Raw genomic sequence first — 21,494 nt, forward strand, 5'->3', positions numbered from 1 at the left:
GCCTACACAAGCTGCCGTTAGACTTATTTGGGTATTAATAGGGCCAGTGTCTACACTTTGCAAAACACAGCTGCTGGCACAGGTTTACCCGTGTTAATGGAACTTGACCTCGTGTAAAACAGCATGTCTGACAACCAGAGACAGCTCTAGCTTGTGCTGTCGCTATCCCAGTGTTTGGAAATGGTCAGCCTTTGTGTTAGGAGACAGTGCTACCTGGAAAGGTTTCTTCCTTCTTGCTGGTCTTATGGATCTGAAACAATCATTTCCTATTCCTAAATTTTTCTTTCCAGATGTGATGTAAAACAGATTATGACCAAAGCTTGAAATTTAAGTAAGTTTTCAGTCCTGGAGATTTTTGGTGTGAAAACTAACTTTTTCCCTCAAAGAGAAGGGATCCTGGAGCAGAGCAGGGAGGTAGAACTGGTGTGCCATTTTCTTTTGAAAGTGTGTTCAAACTAGCATTGGCTTAATTGTGCTGTTAGCCCAGCTGAGAGCCTGTTACAAGTCCTGGGGCCCTTCTCCGTCTGCTGAACCGAGTGGGAGCACAGGGATCACCCAAGGAAGGATACAGCTGGCTGTTTCCAGAGGTGGTTGGTGTAAGGCACATGGGGTTCTCAGGGTATCTCTGCATTACCCTGAAGGCTCTTGTTTTTTTTTTTTTTAATTCAGGTCGCATCAGGAAACCCCTCTCTAGCACTGGAGCTGCAGGAAGTGGAGCCCTTGGTGGTGCCTCAGGCCTCTCCCACCCGCGAGCGCTCGCCAGACGTCATTTCCTCTGCTTCCACAGCCATGTCCCAAGATATCCCAGAGATTGCTTCCGAGACCTTGCAACGCAGCTTTGCTGCAGCTCCCTCTGGGCTCCCTGCGGAGGTGCTGGAGCCCAGTCATCACGCAGACAGTATGGCATCCGCCGCCTCAGCCTTGCATTTGCTGTCTCCGAGGAACCGGCACAATTCAGAGCACAGCCACCACTCTTTGGACATGCCTCCAGTGGAGGTGGACAGACTGAATGCTCCGTCGTTACTGGAGACTGCTTTAACTCAGGAAAATGCATCTTCTGATAGTGTTGTGAGTCAGCCATGGCCAGCAGCTCCTGACATAACCAGAGAAACCAGGAACAGCATGGCAGACAGGTAATCACTTGGGTTTGTCTTGCTTAGGGTGATTTCTTCACACTTGCCAAATTGCTAGCTTGGTGAAAAGCCTTTATGTTGTGGTTAAACCAGAACAGTTCTCCATTCCCTCCTTCTTAAAGGATCTAATGATTCAACCTTCCTGGGTGTTTGGTCCGTGTCCTGAACTTCCTAGGCCAGCTCTAACAATAGGGGCTCTCTGCTACCCCTTGCAGCATAAAGAATCTTTGTTAAGAAGGTGAAAAGTCTACTTTCTTGGCCTTCATGTTCACCTGGGAATGGAGACTTGAGATGGGATATTTTTTGTTGTAGTCTGGAAATAAAACCAGTCCAAGCTAAATTCTGCCCCAGGTGGCGCATTCCTGTGTGCTTTTGTTGGAAAGGATCAATGAGCACATAATTGACAGGTTTGATTATAGGTTAATTGTGTATCTCTCTCCTAGGATGGGGTCTGTGCAGCTAGCATTATAAATGAGGTACTTTAAAAGTCAGAAAAGGAATGGCAATGTCTCTGTGGAGCAGGCCTGCAGAACGGGGCAACATCACACCTGCTTACCAGGAGCGAACTGTTAGACTAGAGCAGTGCTAGGATTCATCACAGAATGGAGTCCCCGTCTTGTAGTGGGATGGGAACAGCAAGGTGCATCTGGCACCTCCAGAGTCTGTCTAGGCCGGGGCTGGATGCACCATGAGAGCCTGCAAACACCTTCCTTTTCAACAGGACAAGCAGGCTGAGAGGGTCAGTGTCGTCCCTCGAACTATCCAGGGCTGTTCCCTCCCATCAGAATTGCAAGAGAAAAGGCCTCACCTTGTGCCTCCACACCTGAGGATGCTGCTTCAGGAAACAGTCTCAATTCTGATGGCTCTGGGGAGGGCACTGAGGCTGTGCCTACGCAGTGGTTTTGCTTTTGCTTGTAATTTGAGGTTGAGAAAATACTTTCATAGGAGTTTGCAACTTCCCTCAATCCCACTCTGTCTTTGAATTCTTCAGGTCTTCTCTTATCAGAGTATCAGATCAGAGATCTCTGGATCCGAGATATTTGTCTTGCACATCAATATAATTTTTTTTGACATTCCAGCTCAGTCAAGCCATCAGCAACACATGCACACTGCTGTTTCAAGATCCTCCTGCGCACTGAATTCAGAGAGACCTAGTTTATGCCTTAGGAGCACGTGTCATTTGCTTTCAGAGCCTCTATGAAACTCACACTGGATTCGCTGTTGCAATTCTGTTCTGTCAGGTAGAGCTAACCCATCAAATTGGCACACTTTCCTCTGTGTACTCCTCAGACACTTGGAAAACCTCAGAAGCACTGATTTTTGCCCCAGTGATCAGTATTACTTATGAAAAACAAACCCAAGATGATGCTATTCACGCTGTACAGCCCATTTTGAGTACTGGCTTACCTGTCTTGCCATGGGTGTCTGTTGGGAGGTTGTTCTTGGTTAGTGCCTGAAGCATAGCTGAGCTGCTTCTCCCTTCTTAAGGCCTCCAGAAAAACACATGGAGAAGTTGGAGTGTTTAGTGCCTCTGAACAACACCTGCCACTTCCTGGATCTGTGCAGATAGGTGTGGGGTTGTATTTGTTTTAGACCTTCTATCAGAATCTCTCATGAGAAGTGGAGCGAGCAAATACCCAAGCCAAAAGAGACTTTCCTGATGGCATTTTCTTTTTTTTTTTCCCCCTCTAGCCCAAGGGATGAGGTTGAAGAAAAGCACAAGAGCTCTTCCTATCATCGACACAGCTACCACCTGCTGCAGCATGACAGCCAGGATGCTAGTGCAGAACAAAGGTACCCGAGTGCTCAGCCCCCTCTCTCGCCCTGCATGGACTCAGTTCAGGCTGCATTCGTGCTTCTGTCCCCGCAAGCCTTCACGTGTGGGGTGAATGTCTTTGCTTTGTCTCCTGACTTAACGTGTGTATGCAGTCCAGCTTCTGTAATGTGCTGATGACTTCAGCTGATCACGAGGTTGGCCTCTGGGCATTGTCCAACTTACCCTCTGTAGGCAAAGGTTTGACTGCACTGCTCCTAAGAGCATGGACCAAGCTTGGTTTAATTACCAGTGAAAACCTATTAAGGGATCAGTTTCCAAATCCTGTGCCTTAGATAAGGTAGTGAGAGTATCTTGGGAGTTAGTTTCTTGCTTTTGACATCTTTGCTCCCTCGTGAGCCACCCTAAAGCTCTGTGGGCACGTTCTGTGTGCCTGGCAAGCTCAGGCCTGTTTGACAGCTGAGGGTTCATTCCTAATCCACGCTTCAGTTCAGACGGAAGCATGCAGCCTGTGTTGGCTGGCTGGTCAGCAGCTGAAAGACCCCAAGGTACCAAGGACCACGTGCTTCCTAGGCTCAACCTGATTCTCCTCTGTTCCCACAACACTTGCTGCGTGAAGTGCTTCCTGGAAAGCTGTCAGGATATGCTGGGCTTGGGTTCCCTGCGGGTCAGTGTCACGCCCTCGGGCTTCTGTACTAGTGTGTGTGCAGCAAGAACAGGCGGCGTCCCGCCGCGCTGCCTGGACCACCGTTGTCCCTAACGCAGAGACCCTTCAAGTCTTGCTGTGCAGCACTCGAGCTCAGCCTGAGGAGAGCTGGATCAAAAGAGAGCAGCACGTGCTGAGCTCTTCAGAGGTCTCTGTGTTAGAGATCAAGGTGGTGGGTGTCCTTAGCTGCGTGACTCTGGCCATGTGTGGGTGAAGGGCAGAGTGTGAATCCCCTCCCCTTAGTGAAGGCTAACGCTGTCCGCTGTCACGAGTGATGTCCTCTCCCCTGCTGTTCCTTCTTAGTGACCATGATGATGAAGTTGCAAGCTTGGCTTCTACATCAGGTGGATTTGGTGCCAAAGCGTCTACGCAGAGGCTGCCTGTGAAGGACTGGAAAGCCAAGGCGTCCCCTCGGGCTTCCCCAAAGCTAAAGCGGAAGGGCAAGAAAGATGACGGGTACGCTGGGCTTGCCAGGATACGGGTGGCTGTGGGACCAGCTATGCCAGGCCACAGCCTGATGTAGCCATGAGCAGCGAGACTGGGGTCTGAGGCTGGGCTGCGGCCAAGCGCTCCCACCCTCACCCCGTTTTGCAAATGAGTGTAACCCCACAGAAAGTGTTGCTGGTTACTCAGACGCTTGACTGCTGCTCAGGGGTGTGGGAGTAGGTTCTGCACTACCTTTCCTTGGACTCAAAATCCTAAATACAGCCTGGGCTTCAGATGTGTAGGAGGTAAATTGCTCATTGTGGAGGGACACTGGATCCATTTGCCAGTTTCAGTGAAGGCTTCATTTGAGCTGTGATGCTGTGAGTATGGCTTAACGTGGCCTCCATTTCTAATTGGCTTCTGAACACTGGCACAGTGCCCTTGTTCAGCAATATCTATCATTTGTTACCTGCTTGCTGCTTTTGTGTGTTTCTAAACGTGCCCATATGAATGTCTTGTAAGTGAAAACTGATGACAGGAAAGGTCTGCCCGTGGCAAATTAGACCAACCTGTCTGCGTTAATATGAGGAGAGCAGCACAGCTTCTGCACAGGGCTCTCTCCTCTTCTTGTGTTCCCATAGCTCCGTGATTTGGATCTCTAGCTGCGCAGATTACAACAAAGATGGGCTGTGGCGTTAAGTTTCTGGCTGTGGTCCTGTACTGTGACACCCAGAAGCTCTTAGCCTCTGCAATGACTTTCATTTTTCCTGCCTCAGTCCTTTTAAAGTTGCTGAATGGCTGCTGTCTGGGAACAGCAGCTGCTTACTTTCCTCCTGGTAGTGTTTGAATATTCATAGAACTGTGACTTTGATGGAGACATGCAATATTAGTGGATCAGTTCAGTGTTTTTCTTTGTTCTGCTGTATGTGTTGGAGTGCATCACTAGTTTCTTCACCTTGAGAGCTGGAATCATTCTAGATGATTTGAAGCTCATTAATTCTGTATTTAACAAATGGGTACTTGGTTTTTCTTTGTAAAATATCAGGAGACCTTCAAAAGCTGTTTGGCAAAGCCTTCCCTTGCTTTGAATTTGGACAAAACTGAAAAATCAGTGTGTGTTGTTCTTTGTGACAGTCCTCATTAAGACTTGGTTCAAATCTCCTCCCTGCGAAGGGACCAGTCTGTAAGGAACTTCAGGGCCTGAGGGTGGTGCAAGTGATGGAGTCGCAGTGCTGTAAGGACTGGGATTTCATCACCTTCCCATTGCTCGTCATGTTATACTAGGCAAAACAGAAGTGTGAGGTGGGGTGTAAAATCTAAGGCAACCGTAAAATGTGTGATCTGTTTGGCAGAAGACCTGGATAGTAAGAGCAGTTAATTGGCATGATTAGATTACTATTTTTTCTCTTTTTATTTCCAGTGATATGAACCAGTCGCCGAGATCATCTAACAACCAGGTGAGTCAGAGCTGCTCTGCAGCCCGTCCCAAGGGCACGATGCTTCAGCTCTATTGACTGTCTTAGTAAAGACCTGAGAGAAAGGTCATCCCAGTTCCTTGAAGTACTGTGGGCCCCTGCTGTGCCCGAGCAGGCCGAGATGGGGCTGCGCTTGGGCTTGGCATTGTTCTGTTCTGACTTGTGCGGAAGAGAAAGAGCTGGTCAGTGCTGTCCAGAAGGCTTCCTCTCACCTTTGCATATCGATGGGCATTTCTGTGTTCTCACAAGCCCACTATCATCCAAGACTCTGCCACTCATTCCCTCTTCCCTGCTGAGATGACTCGTGTGCATCAGCAGCTGTTCCCAGCAAAGTAAGGGTCACAGTGGGACTGGCCTGTTGGAATTTCTTACCCCTGTTGATAGTACCTTCATATCTGGCAGAAAATGCTCTCGGCCGAGTTGTGTACACTTCTTAAACTGCCCTTAATGTCTATTCCTCCTTTAGATATTTTGAGCAGGTGAAGAGACAAGGAACTATAGATGTTTACTTCTCCAGTTTGGTTATTCATAAATAAGTGAAAGAGCTGAAAAGGTGCTCTAGGAAACCTCCTTCTTACTCTGTTGATTGCACAGCTCTCTTCATAAGTGTTTGAGGTCATTATTTACATTCAGAGATGTAAACACTCTCTCTCAGTACCTGGCCAAAAGTGAATAGGATCTGTTTTCTTCTAAATGCCAGAGCTTCGAAGAGAGTCTTGAATCTAAACAGCTGAGGATATTCTAAGCAACCACTTATGAATTCCATGTGGGAACTTCATGTACCTTTATCAGTTTATTTCTTGGGACAGAAGTCTTAGAAATAGGCATTAAGCTGGCCCTGTTTTTCTGCTTTGCGTGTTACGCTTCAGTCCTAGGCACAGGGTTTGATTTAATACCTAGCAGAAAGCTTGACTGACCTCTGATCCTGGTAGAAATGCCTGTTTGTGCTCTCCACGCGTAGGTGACACCAGAGTTCCAGGATGAGCTGATGTGCATATTGAGGAGCCAACAGCGGGAGCTCTCTGAGCTGCGTCAGAACCAGATGGAGCTGCTGCAGAGACTCACGGATCACCTCGATGCCATTCAGAGCTCCCTCATGGGCCACGTGGAGAGGGTGATTGACTCCCAGCAGGAGCAGGAGCGTATCCTTGTTTGCAAATGGTGTGTGGGAGTTAGAGTGGAAGGCTGTGAGGCACACTAGAGACATGAGGAAAGCTGAGAAAGCTCAAGGATCGTGGTATGTGGACCCTAGGGGTTGTAAAATTGCCTGGCCACAGCGTAGCTATTTCGGTTCCTCTTGGTCCCTTTCTAAGGGCAAGAATGTCAGAAATAGAATGGAGAAGAACTGATACTTTCTCCAGGCCACTAAATCTTCTAGTTACCCATTAAGACCATAAGTTTTGCAATGCTGGAGTAGACTAGAGGCGCACCTAGTACATTATCCTACGTCAGGCAGTGGCCAGTGGCACAAGAGTAATTGTGGGATGATCCTTCCCTTCCTCCTTAAGGCAAGTCAGTGTTTGCATCAGAAATAGCACCAGACAGGCACAGTGCACGGCTGAATATAGAATTATCTTGTCTGTACCCATATATACATCTGGTGGTACATCTTTTGCTGCGCTGAATTCGGTCACGTTCCCCAAACTGAGCAGCTCAAGCCTGTTTCATGTCTGAAACCACTCGTAACTCCTATGACATGACAATGATTTCTGTTTTCTCTATTAATTAGTCTTGGATTTTCCTTTTTGACCTCCAGGCTGATATTTTCCTGGAGAATTCAGATAACTTTCTACTGAAGTTCAGAGTCTAGAGCTATATTGTAATGTTAGAATAATTTTTCCCTGTCTGCACAACTTCATATCTGCACTGAATTTTGTCAGCAGGTGAATTGTCTTCTCACTGTTTGTTTTTGGTGTTTGAGATGGACACACATCTCAGTTTTTGTGTGTTGGCTCCTTCAGAGAGCTTGGTTGCTTCATAAGGTGGGACTAGCTTTTATTAAGCCTGGGTTTGCTCCCATGGACTATATCGCTTACATCCACCAATTCCATCCTGTGGAAACATTTTTAGCAATTTTCTTTTTATGGATATTGGGCTTCTTGGTTTCTGTAGTGGTTTTGGCTGGGATGGAGTTAATTTTCTTCGTAGCAGCTCGTATGGTGGTATGGTTTGGATTTGTGACCAAAGCAACACAACGTTGATAATACACTGATGCTTTTGCTATTGCCAAACCCTGTCAGGGCCTTCTCTCTTTCTCACACTGCTCCACCAGCGAGGAGGCTGGGGGTGCACAAGAAGTAGGGAGGGGACACAGCTGGGACAGCTGACTCAAGGGATGTCCTGATGTTTACAGGAACACATCAGCAATGTTATGTAGACCCCTCTTTCCCCAGAGCTGCAAACTTGCTCTCACTGAGCCTCTGGAGGTGAGGCTAGTGTCCATCTTTGTGGACAGGAGCGTTGAGGGTAGAGAGGAAATCTGTTGTTTGCACTCCTTAACACGCATTCTCATTAGAGAGAAGACTAGACCGAGCGCTGACGGAAGGACAGCAGCGCAATGGGCAGCTCCAGGAGCATCTTTCTCAGCAGCTCTCTCAGTCCCTTTCCACTGCTGTGTGTAACCGCCTGGAGAGGACCATTCGTGAGGAGATGAAGAAGACCGTACCCCAGTGTGAGTGTTGCTGCCTAGGTTTTGAAGGTGGCTCCCTACAGTTAGCCCTGTAGGGACTGAAAGCGTGCTGTGTAAAAGTGTTGGCACTGTGTGAAGTAAGAGTTAGGTTACACGAAGACTAGTCATTGCACTTTAAACTGTGATCTGAGAAGAGGAGTTGTGGTTTGGAAGGAGTATGAGGCTCCCAGAGGGAGATGCCTTTCCAGAGAGCGTCGTCTGACCTTCCATTATAATCCATAAAGCTTCTGGAGTCCGTTCGGTGGAGGAAAGCAAAAGAGGCTAATGAGGTTGGAAATGCTGAGACTTGACTGGAGCAAACTTAAACTTGTCTTTGCCCTTCCTTGACTCACTGGCACCATCCATGTAAGGGAATTTTCAAAGAAATGCTGGTGGGAAAGCCTTCTGCAGCCATCAGTGTCCACCGTTCTGCTTGAAGCAGGGCTACCCACTAGTCTAGATCAGGTCAGCTGTGACTTTGTCTGGGCAAGTCTTAAAAGCCTTCAAGGCTGGAGATTCCACAGCCTCTCTGGTGACTTCCAGAGCTGTACCACCTTCCTACCAAAAGTTTCTCCTAATGTCCAACCTTCGCTTCCCAAGCCAGAGCTTGTGACCATTGCCCTTCACTGTGTCATATCCAAGAAGAGTTTGGCTCCATTTTCTTTTTCAGGTTTTGAAGTAGGACTCTAGGCTTAAAGTTGCAGCTTTGACCTGTTTGTGTTGTGCCTAGGCATTTCCAAGAGCATGGACCCTGTTGCTGGCCAGCTAAGTAACACTATTGCTGCCAAGCTCACTGCTGTTGAGGGGACACTGAAAGAGAGTATCACCAAGCTAGTGAAATCAAAGGTAAGGAGAACCAGACTGTAGCTTTTCCTGGGGACACTGAGTTGTCACCTACCTGGGTAGCGACTCCTCCTACCTCTTCCCCTCACCTATATCTCCAGGTAAGGTCAGTTTAGCTGTCAGTGGTCTAAGCTCATTCCTGGTCTTATCAGGAGAGCAAACTCATGTACGCCCTTGCCCGCTTTGCCTCATTAGCCCTTTCTTTCATTTACCAAGTTGTTCATTTTCTACTGAAGACTCTCACTACAGCAGTGGTTTTAGGGGCATCTCGATCAGCCAAGTGGTGAAACTTGGACTCTTCTACTCTCTACCCTGTTCTCCATGTCTACGTTATTTTGGGAGCAGAAGCTTGTTACCTACCTTGGCAGGGAGAGATGGATTGTGGGAGGGCAGCAGGGGAAGGGGAAAGGAGCCATGCCTGACTGTGCCACCTTCCCTTGCCCTACAGCTGAACTACAGGGACATAGTGATGTTCTCGGGCAGCCCCTCAGGGAGCAGAAGCTCTGCCTGCTGCAGTCATGGTGCTGCCTGGTCACTGGGAACAGCTGAGGCAATACACGCTTCTGACACTGGGCTGGCCTTATCTGGTGTGGGGGTGTCGCAGGGACCTCCAGTGTTTGTCCACAGCTTTATCCTGCGGCGGGCTGCTGTTAATTGTCTGGAATCTCTTCTGTGTGTGTTTGTAAGAACCTTACAGATAGCGTTGTGAGGGCAACGGCCGATACCCTGCAGGGGCCGATCCAGTCAGCTTACAGGGAAGCGTTCCAGAGCGTCGTGTTGCCAGCCTTCGAGAAGAGCTGCCAGTCCATGTTCCAGCAAATCAATGACACCTTCAAGCAGGGCACACAGGAATGTGAGTGGGTTTTCCTCTCTGAGTTGTCTCTGCACAGCATATTTGCATTAGTGGCTGACAACAAGTTGGCCTTTTCTCATGTCTTTGCCTGTCAGGGTTTTCAGTGGTTTCACCCTTTAACCTTTTAGCCCATCTGCCTGCTCCGTTTCACACTTGGGAAACGGAAGCAGGAGTGAGGAGGTTTTTGTGGGTGGTGCTGTAAGAACAGGGATTCACCTCTGGTCTCTGTAGCCCATGCAGCGAAACACTTGGCCTCATTGTATGAATCTGGGACTTCCCCTATGGAGTAGAAAAGCCCATCTGTAGGTGACCCCATCCTGACATCAGGAAGATGATGGATGGAGGGGGTAGCAGTCCTGCAGCTAGGCCCTCATCTCAGAGGGATGATGGATTGGGGAAGGTTTTGAGAAGGGTACAGGGACGATCAGAGGTTAAATAGTGGCTGAACAGTGTAGACATAGGCTGGAAAAAAGAAAACTCTCAAGTAAGGAAAATTGTACACTGATGCACTGGAGAAGATCTTTCCTGTTCTCAGGATTGGAATCCAGTTCCTTGGCCTTCTGGGAGGCCAGGCAGGTGTTACTCTGCAGGGCTGGTTTCTGAGGGGGCCTGAAGCTGGTTAGTGCTGGCACAGCGACTTCTCTTGTCCATAGATCTGCAGAGTGTCTCCAGGTGCCATTTATTTTGCACCTTTCCTTTTCCTCCCAAGGCTCCCACAAGTACATAGAGTTTATATTCTCCATTTTGATCAGACCAGTTCATTAAATATTTTAAAATGCACCTTTTTGGTCTCTGCAGACATGATTCTTTTTTTTTTTGTCAGAAATATTCCTTTTTTTTCTTCATTGTCACTGAACTCCATCACTAACTCAGATCACAACTCACACTATGCATGAAATAAGATATCCTCACTCCCACCTTTATCCTGCCCTGAGCAAACAGTGCCTGTAAAGGTCTGTCGCCAGAGAACTCATGGCTTTGTTGCTGTGTCATGTAATCCTGGGTGACGAGGAGGCTGGGAGCAGGGTTTCTAGGTTAGTGTAACGCAGCCCAAAACAAGGCTGGTGTATTCTCCCCTCTCTCCCGTGCCCGTACACCGGCTCAGTAATCGGTTCTGATGCAGAACGTGTCGAGCTTGCCAGCTGCATTTCTGCCCTGAGGATCTCCACAGGTACCAATGGCATAAACGTCTTCCTCTCTGCTTGTTGCAGATATCCAACAGCTTGAGACTCACTTGAAGAACAAGAAGGTACGAGAACAGGAGGCCCGGGACCCACTGCTGGGTCAGCTTCGGCAGCTCATCAGCACCTTCCAGAGCACCACCGAGCAGCTGGCTTCCACCATCGCGGCCAGCGTCCATGCTGAGGTGCAGCATCAGCTGCATATTATCGTGGGCAAGTAAGTTGGCAGCTGGGCTTGTGGGAAGAGGTGTCAGCGAGAGGTCTACGTGTGCATAACACAAACCTCTCCCTGCTTGCTTGAGGAAACAGCATTTGCTGCTGCAGGGCTGCTCGTTGGCTCTGTGCGTGGTATGACGAAGCCTGTGGGCTGGTGTAACTGTTGCCATGTAGAGCACAAAATGAAGACCACAGAAGGTTTCTAATAACCAGCTTGCTGCTCTGAGCTTGGGGCCTGCTTTTCACAGTGTCCCATGTGCATGTTGGAGGACAGAATGACTTAGGGCAGCCCAAAAGTACACTCAACTCTGACTAGCCTTCCTATTCTGAAATGTTCTTCTGGTCTTTTGAGGGCTTTTCTTCTGAACTCTCTGTCCTCAGGCGTACCAACAGTTTCTGCAGGCTACTCTGTCCGCCCAGCTGCTCTGCAGCAAGTCATGCTTGACCATCCTGGTTTCAAGACATGATCCCGGCGGTGCCTTCAGCACATTCATGCCATGAAGCTGATGGCGGGTTGCCAGGCGTTAAGACTGGCCGATGGTCACCTGCGGGGCAGAATGCCCCTGTCTATTTTAAACCACTAGAACAGACGTCAGAGCACGTTGGGGTCTTCAACGCAGACCAGACTTGCCAAGAAGGCCACCAGACTAAATTCTGGTCTCGTTGCATGGGCTGTGCTTGCCCCCACAGAAGTTCTGCTGTTCTACCTGTGGTGGGGCAGGTTTGATGCTTTGTACCCTTTGTAAGAGGGGAGAATCCAGCCCTTTTGGGGGGGGGAAAGGTGGAACACACAGCAGTGGAGCCTGCGCTGTGAACTGGAGATGTGTGGAGAAGTCACGGTGTTGAGAACTGGTATGGTTCCCCAGGAGGGGGGTTCACCAGCTATGACTGATCAGATCGCAGCCCTCCTCGGCACGGGTCAGAGCCCCCTAAAAACTCCACGGTCAGCCCCACCTGTATGGGTTAGAGCACCCTAAAAATAATTTTCCCCCCCTTCCCTCCCGGTGCACTCGGGAGCAGGGCTTCCCCTCCCCTATGAAAGGTTCTTAGTGATGCTTGAAACGAAGATAAAGCACAAACGAGGCACGGTGAGGGTTCACAGTTGGGTGTGTTTACTTGGAGAATGATATTCTCTAAGTGAATAAAGATATTTTGTGAAAGAGGAGGAAAGACACAGAAAAGAAATGAAGAGACAGAAGGAAAAATAAGCTGAGATTATGGACTGTATAGCAAGGGTAGGACAGTCACCACCCAGGATCCAGCAGCATCCTGCAGGTCCTCTTCGTCTTTGGTGTTTAGTCTTCTGGTGGTGGTCCGGCACTGTGTCTGGGGGGGGTCTTCCTTTATACCATGTAGGTAAGGGAGTGGGTTTCATCACCTTGACAATGGTGTGGTTACAGTTTTGCATATGTGCATATGTCTCATGCGCTGTTTACACATCTTAGGTCTTGCTTATCACTCAACCTTCATGTGGTCATCTGTAGTAAAGAGGATGTTCTTGGTGGGCTGCTCACTCAGCCTGGATGGTGGTCGGCGACTGATGAGCAGAAGAGTGGTGTGCTGTGTCAACAAGCTTGTGGGTTCCACAGTTCCACCGTCTTATCAGTCAAGCTGACAGCAAGGGCTGGAGCCCCTCTGCTCTGGAGACAGGCTGAGAGAGTTGGAGTTGTTCAGCCTGGAGAAGAGAAGGCTCCGGGGAGACCTTCTAGCACCTTCCAGTGCCTGAAGGGGCTTCAGGAAAGCTGGAGAGGGGCTTTTGACAAGGGCATGGAGTGACAGGACGAGGGGGAACGGTTTTAAACTGACAGAGGGGAGACTGAGATGAGATGTGAGGAAGAAATTCTTTGCTGTGAGGGTGGTGAGAGCCTGGCCCAGGTTGCCCAGAGAAGCTGTGGCTGCCCCCTCCCTGGCAGTGTTCAAGGGCAGGTTGGATGGGGCTTGGAGCAACCTGGTCTGGTGGAAGGTGTCCCTGCCCATGGCAGGGGGTTGGGACTAGATGGGCTTTAAGGTCCCTTCCCACCCAAACCAGTCTGTGATTCTGTGATTCTATGAAGCCGGCGCACACAAGCAGACTTTGAGACAATCACTTTACGTTTCAGTCTCTCACACACGGGCTCAGTGTGTTCTCCTTCTAACGGTGTCACCTGCAGGCGAGGGAGCTGCACCTGACGGGTGTGATGGAGAAAGCTGGGCCCGTTCGGGGATGCACCTAGAGCTTGGTAGCCTTGCTTGTAAGCTGGAGCCATTAAAGATTTAAAACGCTGCATAATGAGAGACTTAGTTCCCTAAAACATCCCTTTCCTGCACGTTCTGATGCCTGTGCCTCAGAGCCGTTCGTATTAACCCTTTGGGAGCCACACCACAATAAGCCAGCAAGCTTTGTGCAATGTTGTCCCTCAGCTCGTCATTTTCAGTGATGCCTTTGGGTTTTGGTTTTGTTTTCTTTTTTTTTTAGCATGCAGGAGTCTATTTTGGCCCAGGTACAGCGAGTCATTAAAGGAGAAGTGAGCCTGGCTATGAAGGAGCAGCAAGCAGCCGTCACCTCGAGCATCGTCCAGGCGATGCGCTCGGCGGCCGGGACTCCCATCCCTTCTGCTCACTTGGATTTCCAGTCTCAGCAAACCCACATCCTTCAGCTGCTCCAGCAGGGACACCTCAACCAAGCTTTCCAGCAGGTACCTGGGCTTCCTGGCAGTGGGCATCGCTGCTTGTTGGGGGATAGAGTGGGGAGAAAAAGGGCTCCTTGAAGTGGGGACATAATTCCCCAACAACTCGTACAGGAGTTGAGCCAGAGCCATGCAAGTTCCATGACGTGGTGGCAGTTAAGCTCCTTCCTAAGCCCGTGCCCTGTCAGGACAGTGTCAACGCTCCAGTAAGCCAGAGTGTTTTGCCATCAGCAGTGGCACATGGTGCACCCCTGAGGAGCAGCAGCTTCATAAGCCTCTCCGGGCAGATCTACCAGCTGGGGCCTGACCTTGCCTTTGCCTTTCAATATGTAGGCGGATCCGTTTGAGCTGCTGCAGACAAACTGTTCTGGGAATAATTGCAAGGCCGTGCCAGTGGGCTGGCAGGGGTTGCAAACGTGGCCCTGCTCTGTGCTGCTGACTGTAACCTGCTCCCCTCTCTCTGGTTGTAGTCTGTTCTGCTTAGAAACACACACAGGTGTCCGCTGAGTGTAGCCTGAGAGCCTAAACACGGTCCTGCTTGCGTGTACAGCAGGGTTTGCCGAGGCTTCTACTCCCAGAGAGAGCTGTCGAGCTGCCCCAAGGCAGAGGGCTGCCTCGTGCTCTGTCCTGCGTCCCTCACCTGCCTGCTGTTCCCCCCGTGTTTCTAGCTGTGTCTTCCTTGCAGGCTCTAACAGCAGCTGATCTCAACCTGGTCCTGTATGTCTGTGAGACTGTGGATACTCAGCAAGTATTCGGGCAGCATCCGTGCCCGCTGTCGCAGCCTGTGCTGCTCTCGCTCATTCAGCAGCTCTCCTCGGATCTGGGTACTCGTACGGAGCTGAAGTTGAAGTGAGTATGATCAGAGCACCGAGTCTGAACCTCTGCAGACCTGTTCCTGGCTCTGGCTTTAAATTCGCTGCCTGGAAGTGGAAGGTGGTGCTTCGACCAAGGTTGGAGCTTCTGTAGCCTGGTACTGGCATATGAACAACCAGTAATGACTTAGAAAAAGATGTAGGCATTGCCACGGAAAGCTTTGCTGCCCAGAGGCAGGAGGGGTACCCAGCTGGAGGTGCTGTCACCTCCTGGATTGGAGTCTAAATATTATATGGGATCTGTGCAGTGATCTCCTTGCACCAAGGAACAATTCCCCTGCGGAGGCAAAAGGAGGGACAGGGCCATGTTTCGTGGGCAGCTCAATATCCAGAGCAACTTTGCTCTGTCCTCAATTCTTAACCCCTTGTTGGACTTTGTGTCAGCAGTTTCTTGTGACTGCCGGACAGGCTCAGCGGGCGGTGGCAGCAGGAGCTACTGGAATTGGTGTCTGTGAGATGTTCTCAGCAAAACTCGGGTGACAAAATAGTGACTGTGCTGTAGTTGCCATGAATGTTTTGAGTGAGTCAAAACCCTGTTTTCTGCCCTAAAAAGCCTAACTCGTTAAGGTACCTGCAGGTTTTGACCATGGCTTGTATGGAAAATGACTTAAATTGTGTTTTTAACTCTAGTTTAACAGTAAAGCAAGGTAGAAAAACGGAAAAAGAGCTTTAAGTTAGAGGAGAGCTCGTGATCAGAGTTAGAGTTGGTGCTGTCAAGTTCAGGCTGGTCTGTTAGTGAAAACCTTTTGCAGTGACCACGTGGCCTTACTCTCAGGCTGTGCTTTGAACGTTTATGGGTCTGAACTTCGGAAGGGCTTGTTGGTGACATTGGTGCTCTTCCCCTACCCCTTCCTGGGTAGACATAGTTATATTGGAAGGAGACCTTAAGTATATCCCTACCTGAAACAAGCCTCACTGCTGAGGATTTGTACTGTCTAATTAAAGTGACTAATTCTGCTTATGCTAAAAAGGCATCAAAGAAAAGATCTCCAGAGCTGTGACCAGGCATGGCCTGTGGCCAAGTGCCCCCTCCAGCTCTGTAGGGAGTCCCAGCTTGCTGTCGTGCCTGCCTGGATTCAGGCAGACGGGCTGTGGTGCACGTACTGCAGACTGGAAACTATAGGGGCTGCCCTTCCATGATGAAGAAGGGGTAGGTGGGCTCTGCTGTGAGTCAGGAACGTTGCTGAACGTACTGCACTGAGCTTGGGTGGGTGGGAGAACTAAATTGTATATCTTCAGTGCTAAAATGAACTGAGTTGAGCTGAGATTGCACGTTGGGTTTGTTTCTAACCCTCGTGTCTCTCCTTCAGTTACTTGGAGGAAGCGGTGATGCACCTGGACCACAGCGACCCCATCACCCGAGACCACATGGGGTCAGTCATGAACCAGGTGCGGCAGAAGCTCTTCCAGTTCCTCCAAGTGGAACCCCACAACACGCTGAGCAAGCCTGCCCGTCGCCTCATGATCATGCTCCAGGGCCTGGTCACCCCCGGCATGACCTAGGAAGATCTGGCTACCTTGTGGTCTGCTCCATGGAAGCCCACCCAGCAGATCCAGTTAGTTACTAACCACGTATGGCTTGTGTTAAGAGCTCTTGCCAGGAAACCTATCAACGTGTGTGTGATGTCTCTAAGGCAAATGCCATCTGTGTATAGTTCCAAATAGTCACTGAACGCTCACTTGGCTTATTTTTCCTAAATAGCCTCTTTTATGAGAGAGTTAAGTCTGTTCTTCGCCTGCCCATCCGTCCCCGAGGCCTGGCTGCCAGTCCAAGCCGCATTCAGCAGAAGCCGGTGGATCTCTTACCCCTTTAGTTTGGAGTCTGCTGCCGTCAGCAAGAGAAGGGAGGCGCTGGGCCCCGAGCAAGGGGGCTGCTGGGGACACGTGCTCCTTGGTGACCACAAACTACTACTTAGTTAAGGACTCCTCCTCCCTGGGGGGGTGCGTAGCTGGCAGGGTATCAGCCGAGCAGGAAGGGGCTTTTGTTTAACTCCAGCTCTGCACCAACACCACGGTGGGGTGCCCAGCCCAGCCCACCCCGCGCGGTGCGGGCGGCTTTGGGCAGGGGGGCTGTGCATGTGTGGCTCAGGAGTGACCCGAGGAGGGGCTCTGGGTCGGGATGGTCGGGCAGCAGCAAGCTGCGCCAGCCGGCCAGCGCTTCTGTTGTGTATCAGAGCATGTTCATGGTTCAGGCGTTAGTTTCGATTTTACACCAGGGTTTTTCTTTTTATCTAAATTTCGAATTTCTTTTTTTTTTTTGAAATACTGTTCAGAACAATTCAATAAACAACTTTTTGAGAAAAAAAAAGTGGGGCCCTACTTCTGTTGTGCCATAGAGGGAAGGCTGCGTGGCCTGGAGCATGTGAAACATCTTGGAGAGACGATCTCTGGGTGAGGGGCTGGGATTCCCTCTCTTTTCCCAAATCTTCCCCAGGGTGGGGAAAGAGTGGCTGTCAAGTGCCTGGCGGAAAAGGACCTGGGGCTGTTGGTCGATGGCGGCTGGATATGAGCCAGCAGTGTGCCCAGGTGGCCAAGGAGGCCACCAGCGTCCTGGCTTGTATCAGCACTAGTGTGGCCAGCACGACTAGGGCAGGGATCGTCCCCCTGTACTTGGCACTGATGAGGCTGCACCTCGAATCCTGGGTGCAGTTTTGGGCCCCTCACGACAAGAAAGACCTTGAGGTGCTGGAGCGAGTCCAGAGAAGGGCAACGAAGGTGGTGAAGGGTCTGGAGCACAAGTGTGATGGGGAGCGGCTGGGGGACCTGGGGGTGTTTAGCCTGGAGAAAAGGAGGCTGAGGGGAGACCTTCTCGCTCTCTACAACTGCCTGAAAGGAGGGTGTAGTGAGGGGGGGCTGGTCTCTTCTCCCAGGTAACAAGTGATGGGATGAGAGGAAACAGCCTCAAGTTGTGCCAGGGGAGGTTTAGGTTGGAGATCAGGGACAATTTCTTCCCCAAAGGGTTGTCAAGCACTGGCACAGGCTGCCCAGGGCAGTGGTGGAGTCCCCATCCCTGGGGGGATTTAAAAGCCGTGTAGATGTGGTGCTGAGGGCCATGGGTTAGTGGTGGCCTTGGCAGTGCTGGGTTAACGGTTGGACTCGATGGTCTTAAAGGTCCTTCCCAACCAAACGGTTCTGTGGTTCCCCCGGTCTCTGCCTGCGCTTCGGGCCGGTCCCGGGGGCGGGGCCGGGGGCGGGGCAGCGGGGCCGGTCCCGCGGGCAGCGGCGGTGCCCGGAGCACACGGCGGCGGCGGCAGCGCGGGGGGATCCGCACGATGGGCTGCGGCTGCCGGCGGCTGCTGGGGGTCGTGTGCCCGCTGCTCCTCCTGCACCTCGGTGAGTGCCGGCGGGGGGGGCCGGGGCCGCTCCGTGCCCGGGGCTGCCGGGGGACACGGCTGGGCTGTCCCGGCCGGGGGAGGTGGGCGGGTGGGAGCGGGACCCCCGGCTGCGTTACCCCCTGTGCCACCCGCACCCTCTGGAGCTGCGCGGTGCCCGGCTGCCCCGAGGCTCCGCGATCCCCCGTCACCGTGTCCCTCACCGTCCTGTAGTGCCCGGTAAGGAGGAAAGTGGCTTCGCAGCGCTGCCCGGGGGTCCCTGTGCCCAGGCAGGGACAGTCCCCGGGCTCCGGGTCCCTGTGCCCAGGCAGCGACAGTCCCCAGGCTCCGGGTCCCTGTGCCCAGGCAGGAACAGTCCCCAGGCTCCAGCTCTCCAGCCTGGACCAGTGCCCCAGGCCAGCCCTGCCCACTGCCCCCAGGCTCCCACTGGCTTTCCCTGCCTGCCCTCCTTCCCCGGGGGCCTGGAGGGCATGTGCCCGCTGGAAAGCGGTGCTCCCGCAGACCCTGCACCCCATGTGCCACCTCCACGCTCTCCTGCTCCTCCCAGAGCCGAGGGAGGACACCCCGGGTGCAGCGGTACCCAGTGGCATCCCTGCTCCGAAGAGGGAGGCAGGAGCCCGGGGGCTGACCTGGGCCAGCGCTGCATGGAGGGTGGAGGACGGGGACCACCAAGCCTGGGGCAGTTTTGGGGCTCAGAGGGTGGAGGATGGAGACTGCCAAGCCTGGGGCAGTTTTCAGGCTCAGAGGGTGGATGGTTCAGGCCCTTCCCCAGAAGCAGGATGGCTGTGTCTGTGCGTGCCTGGAGCCAGCGATGCTCCGCAGCACCCCGGGCTCCCTCCCTGCCGGAGCCAAGGGCAAGTTTATCCCCCGCGGTTTTGCGGTGGGGTAGCGGAGGTGATTTGCCCTCCTGGTTTCTCCATCCTGCCCGTTCTGCCCAGCCTCAAGCCGAGGGTGCTGGATGGAGGGGAGGGTGGGAGCCCGGGAGGCCAGAACCCAGCGTGCGGCAGAGACCAGCCAGCCCAGGGAGGGCATCTGCTGGCCCTACCAGCTTGAGCCGTGTCCCTGGGCTGGTGGGAGACGCGCTTGTTGCCTGGCTGAGTCAAAAGAGGAGCAATGGATCCCAATTTCTCCATTGACACCTGCGATATCTGCGACCCACATGGCTGGTGTCAACGCGAGGCTTCCCTCGGTGATGTGCTCGGGGGGTTTCTCGTCGCAGACCCCTGCTGTGCTCTGTGCCGGGCTGGGGTTTCAGGCTCGCCCCGGTGCCAGTCTCGGCCACAGCCCTGTCCCAGGGGCGCAGCCGTGGGATGCCAGCACCACGGCACGCGGCTCCCTGGAGACATCCTGGCTCCTTGGCGGCCACCGGGCAGCTTTTGGCTGCTGCCGGGGGCTCCTTCCCGCAGGGGACCCCTCCGGGACTGTCCTCACACCTTTGTGGCACCCTCAGCTTAGCGAGCTCCCGGGCACACACCCCCGAAAGCCTCGCAGCTCCCATGCGTGGCCCAGGGCACCCTGCAGGACCCCCGGTGCGGAGCCAAGCCGTCTGTGCAGCGGGTCCCTGTGGCCCAGCCACACCCCGGCCCTTTTCGGGGCTTCCCCCCGGCCGTGGATGGCACTCGTGGGCACCCCCAACACGCCCTGTCACCCACCGCCCTGGGGCCGGTGCCGGGGTTCGGCCGGTCCCGGTGCTTCATCCCTTGTGGAGTGGAGCAGGAATTGGGTCTTCCCAGGGTGAAGCAGCCGGAGCTGCACTTGTGCCTCTTCCTTTCATGCTTTTCCTTCCCCCTTTTCCTTCCCCTTTTCCCTTTCCCCTTCCCCTTTTCCCTCCCCTTTTCTTCCCCCTTTTTCTTCCCCCTTTCCCCCTCCCTTTTTCCTTCCCCCTTTTCCTTCCCCTTTCACCTTCCCTTTTCTCCTTTCTCCTTCCGCTTTCTCCTTCCCCTTTTCCTTCCCCTTTTCCTTCCCCTTTTCCTTCCCCTTTTCCCTTTTCCCTTTTCCCTTTCCCCTTTTCCTTTCCCCTTTTCCTTTCCCTTTTCCCCTTCCCCTTTCCCCCTTCCCCTTCCCCCTTCCCCTTCCCCCTTCCCTTTTCTCCTTCTCCTTTCTCCTTCTCCTTTCCCCTTCCCCTTTTCCTCTTCCCCTTTCGTTTCCCCCTTTCGTTTCCCCTTTTCCTTTCCCCTTTCCCTTTCCCCTTTCCCTTTCCCCTTTTCCTTTCCCCTTTTCCTTTCCCCTTTTCCTTTCCCCTTTCCCTTTCCCTTTCCCCTTCCCCTTCCCCTTCCCCTTCCCCTTCCCCTTCCCCTTCCCCTTCCCCTTCCTTTCCCCTTCCCCTTTCCTCCTTCCCCTTTCCCCTTTCCCCTTCCCCTTTCCCTTTCCCCTTTTCCTTCCCCTTTTCCTTCCCCTTTTCCCCTTCCCCTCTCCCCTTCCCTCCCACCGCAGCAGGAGCAGGGCCTCCAGCTTGCCCAGCCTTTCCTTTTGTGGGTTTTTTCCTCCCCGTTGCAGTCACAAATTAATCTTTGCCGTTGGGGGATAAAGCCGGGACAGATGGGCCGGGGAGGGCCGGGGAGGCCCGAGGCGCAGCGGCCGCCACGGCAGCGGGGTCATCCCACTGGGCCACGTCGGGTGCCCGGGCCAGGAGGGAGGTTCGCTGGTGCAGAAGGGGGTGCCAGCCCCACGCCACGCTTCGGAGGTTGGTGTCACCCCCACGCGGTGACACCCGCCCCGTGGCCGCCCCTGAGCCGGGTGGGTGATGGCTGTTGGGGGATGTCGTGGGGGGTTCAGCTCCGTCTCCCCCCCCGCAGCCACCAGCCAGGAGCCCGTCAGCATGGCGGGGAGGTGTGACACCATCTACAAGGGCTTCGCCGCCTGCCTCATCACCCTGGGGGACAGCATGGCCCAGAGCGTCCGGCGGCAGCGGGACGAGGGCGCCGAGGAGGCGCAGGAGCTCGACACCATCTGCGGGTGAGTGTCCCCGTCCCCGTGGGCGCTGCCACCAGCGGTCCCCTGGGCTGGTGGTCCCCAGCGGTGGCTGGGTGACCTCCCACCAGTGTGTCCCCCCCAAAATCCTGCCCACGTCCCCAGGTCCTGGGACGACTTCCACGCCTGCGCCAGCGAGGTGCTGTCGAGCTGCCCCGAGGAAGCGGCCGCCATCTGGGAATCGCTGCGCCGGGAATCCCGCAAGATCCAGTTCCAGGGGAACCTGCAGGAGCTGTGCAGCGCCCGGGGCCGCCTGGCCAGCACCCGCCGCTCGCCGCCCGCCGAGACCAACCAGGCCACGCTGCGGGGCACGGCCACCCCACTGCGCCCCCGGCTCCTGGCCCTGCTGGCCCTGCCGCTGCTCCTGCCCCGGCTCTAG

At 53.1% G+C, this 21,494-nt stretch overlaps 2 protein-coding genes across 3 annotated transcripts in view; both read left to right on the plus strand.

Moving 5' to 3' along the window:
• The window catches only part of EDC4 (enhancer of mRNA decapping 4), a 39,371-nt gene extending 22,879 nt beyond the window's left edge, over positions 1–16,492 (plus strand). The window contains exons 18-29 of one of the 2 annotated variants that reach the window (XM_068411383.1): positions 670–1,133; positions 2,826–2,927; positions 3,917–4,069; positions 5,460–5,496; positions 6,476–6,656; positions 8,030–8,185; positions 8,913–9,028; positions 9,713–9,878; positions 11,090–11,276; positions 13,731–13,950; positions 14,627–14,790; positions 16,124–16,492. In XM_068411383.1, coding sequence (XP_068267484.1) covers positions 670–1,133; positions 2,826–2,927; positions 3,917–4,069; positions 5,460–5,496; positions 6,476–6,656; positions 8,030–8,185; positions 8,913–9,028; positions 9,713–9,878; positions 11,090–11,276; positions 13,731–13,950; positions 14,627–14,790; positions 16,124–16,316 — 2,139 coding nt within the window. In that variant the 3' untranslated portion in view covers positions 16,317–16,492. The remainder of the gene's footprint in view (positions 1–669; positions 1,134–2,825; positions 2,928–3,916; positions 4,070–5,459; positions 5,497–6,475; positions 6,657–8,029; positions 8,186–8,912; positions 9,029–9,712; positions 9,879–11,089; positions 11,277–13,730; positions 13,951–14,626; positions 14,791–16,123) is intronic. The other variant, XM_068411384.1, reaches the window with a different exon arrangement.
• A 1,574-nt stretch (positions 16,493–18,066) lies between these two features.
• On the plus strand, positions 18,067–21,494 carry NRN1L (neuritin 1 like). Its single transcript, XM_068411643.1, has 3 exons — positions 18,067–18,146; positions 20,941–21,100; positions 21,221–21,494. Exons 1-3 carry the CDS (start codon positions 18,086–18,088, stop codon positions 21,492–21,494), a joined length of 495 nt encoding a protein of 164 aa, XP_068267744.1. The 5' UTR covers positions 18,067–18,085.

The sequence above is a fragment of the Nyctibius grandis genome, chromosome 12, assembly GCF_013368605.1.
Source record: "Nyctibius grandis isolate bNycGra1 chromosome 12, bNycGra1.pri, whole genome shotgun sequence".
In the NCBI taxonomy this organism is placed as follows: Eukaryota; Metazoa; Chordata; class Aves; order Nyctibiiformes; family Nyctibiidae; genus Nyctibius; species Nyctibius grandis.

Excerpts from the sequence above, each read along its gene's own strand:
- NRN1L (XM_068411643.1), top strand. The coding sequence starts at position 18,086 with ATGGGCTGCGGCTGCCGGCGGCTGCTGGGGGTCGTGTGCCCGCTGCTC. Across the intron at positions 18,147-20,940 it reads GCTGCTCCTCCTGCACCTCG|CCACCAGCCAGGAGCCCGTC; the intron begins GTGAGTGCCGGC and ends CCCCCCCCGCAG. Across the intron at positions 21,101-21,220 it reads GAGCTCGACACCATCTGCGG|GTCCTGGGACGACTTCCACG; the intron begins GTGAGTGTCCCC and ends CCACGTCCCCAG.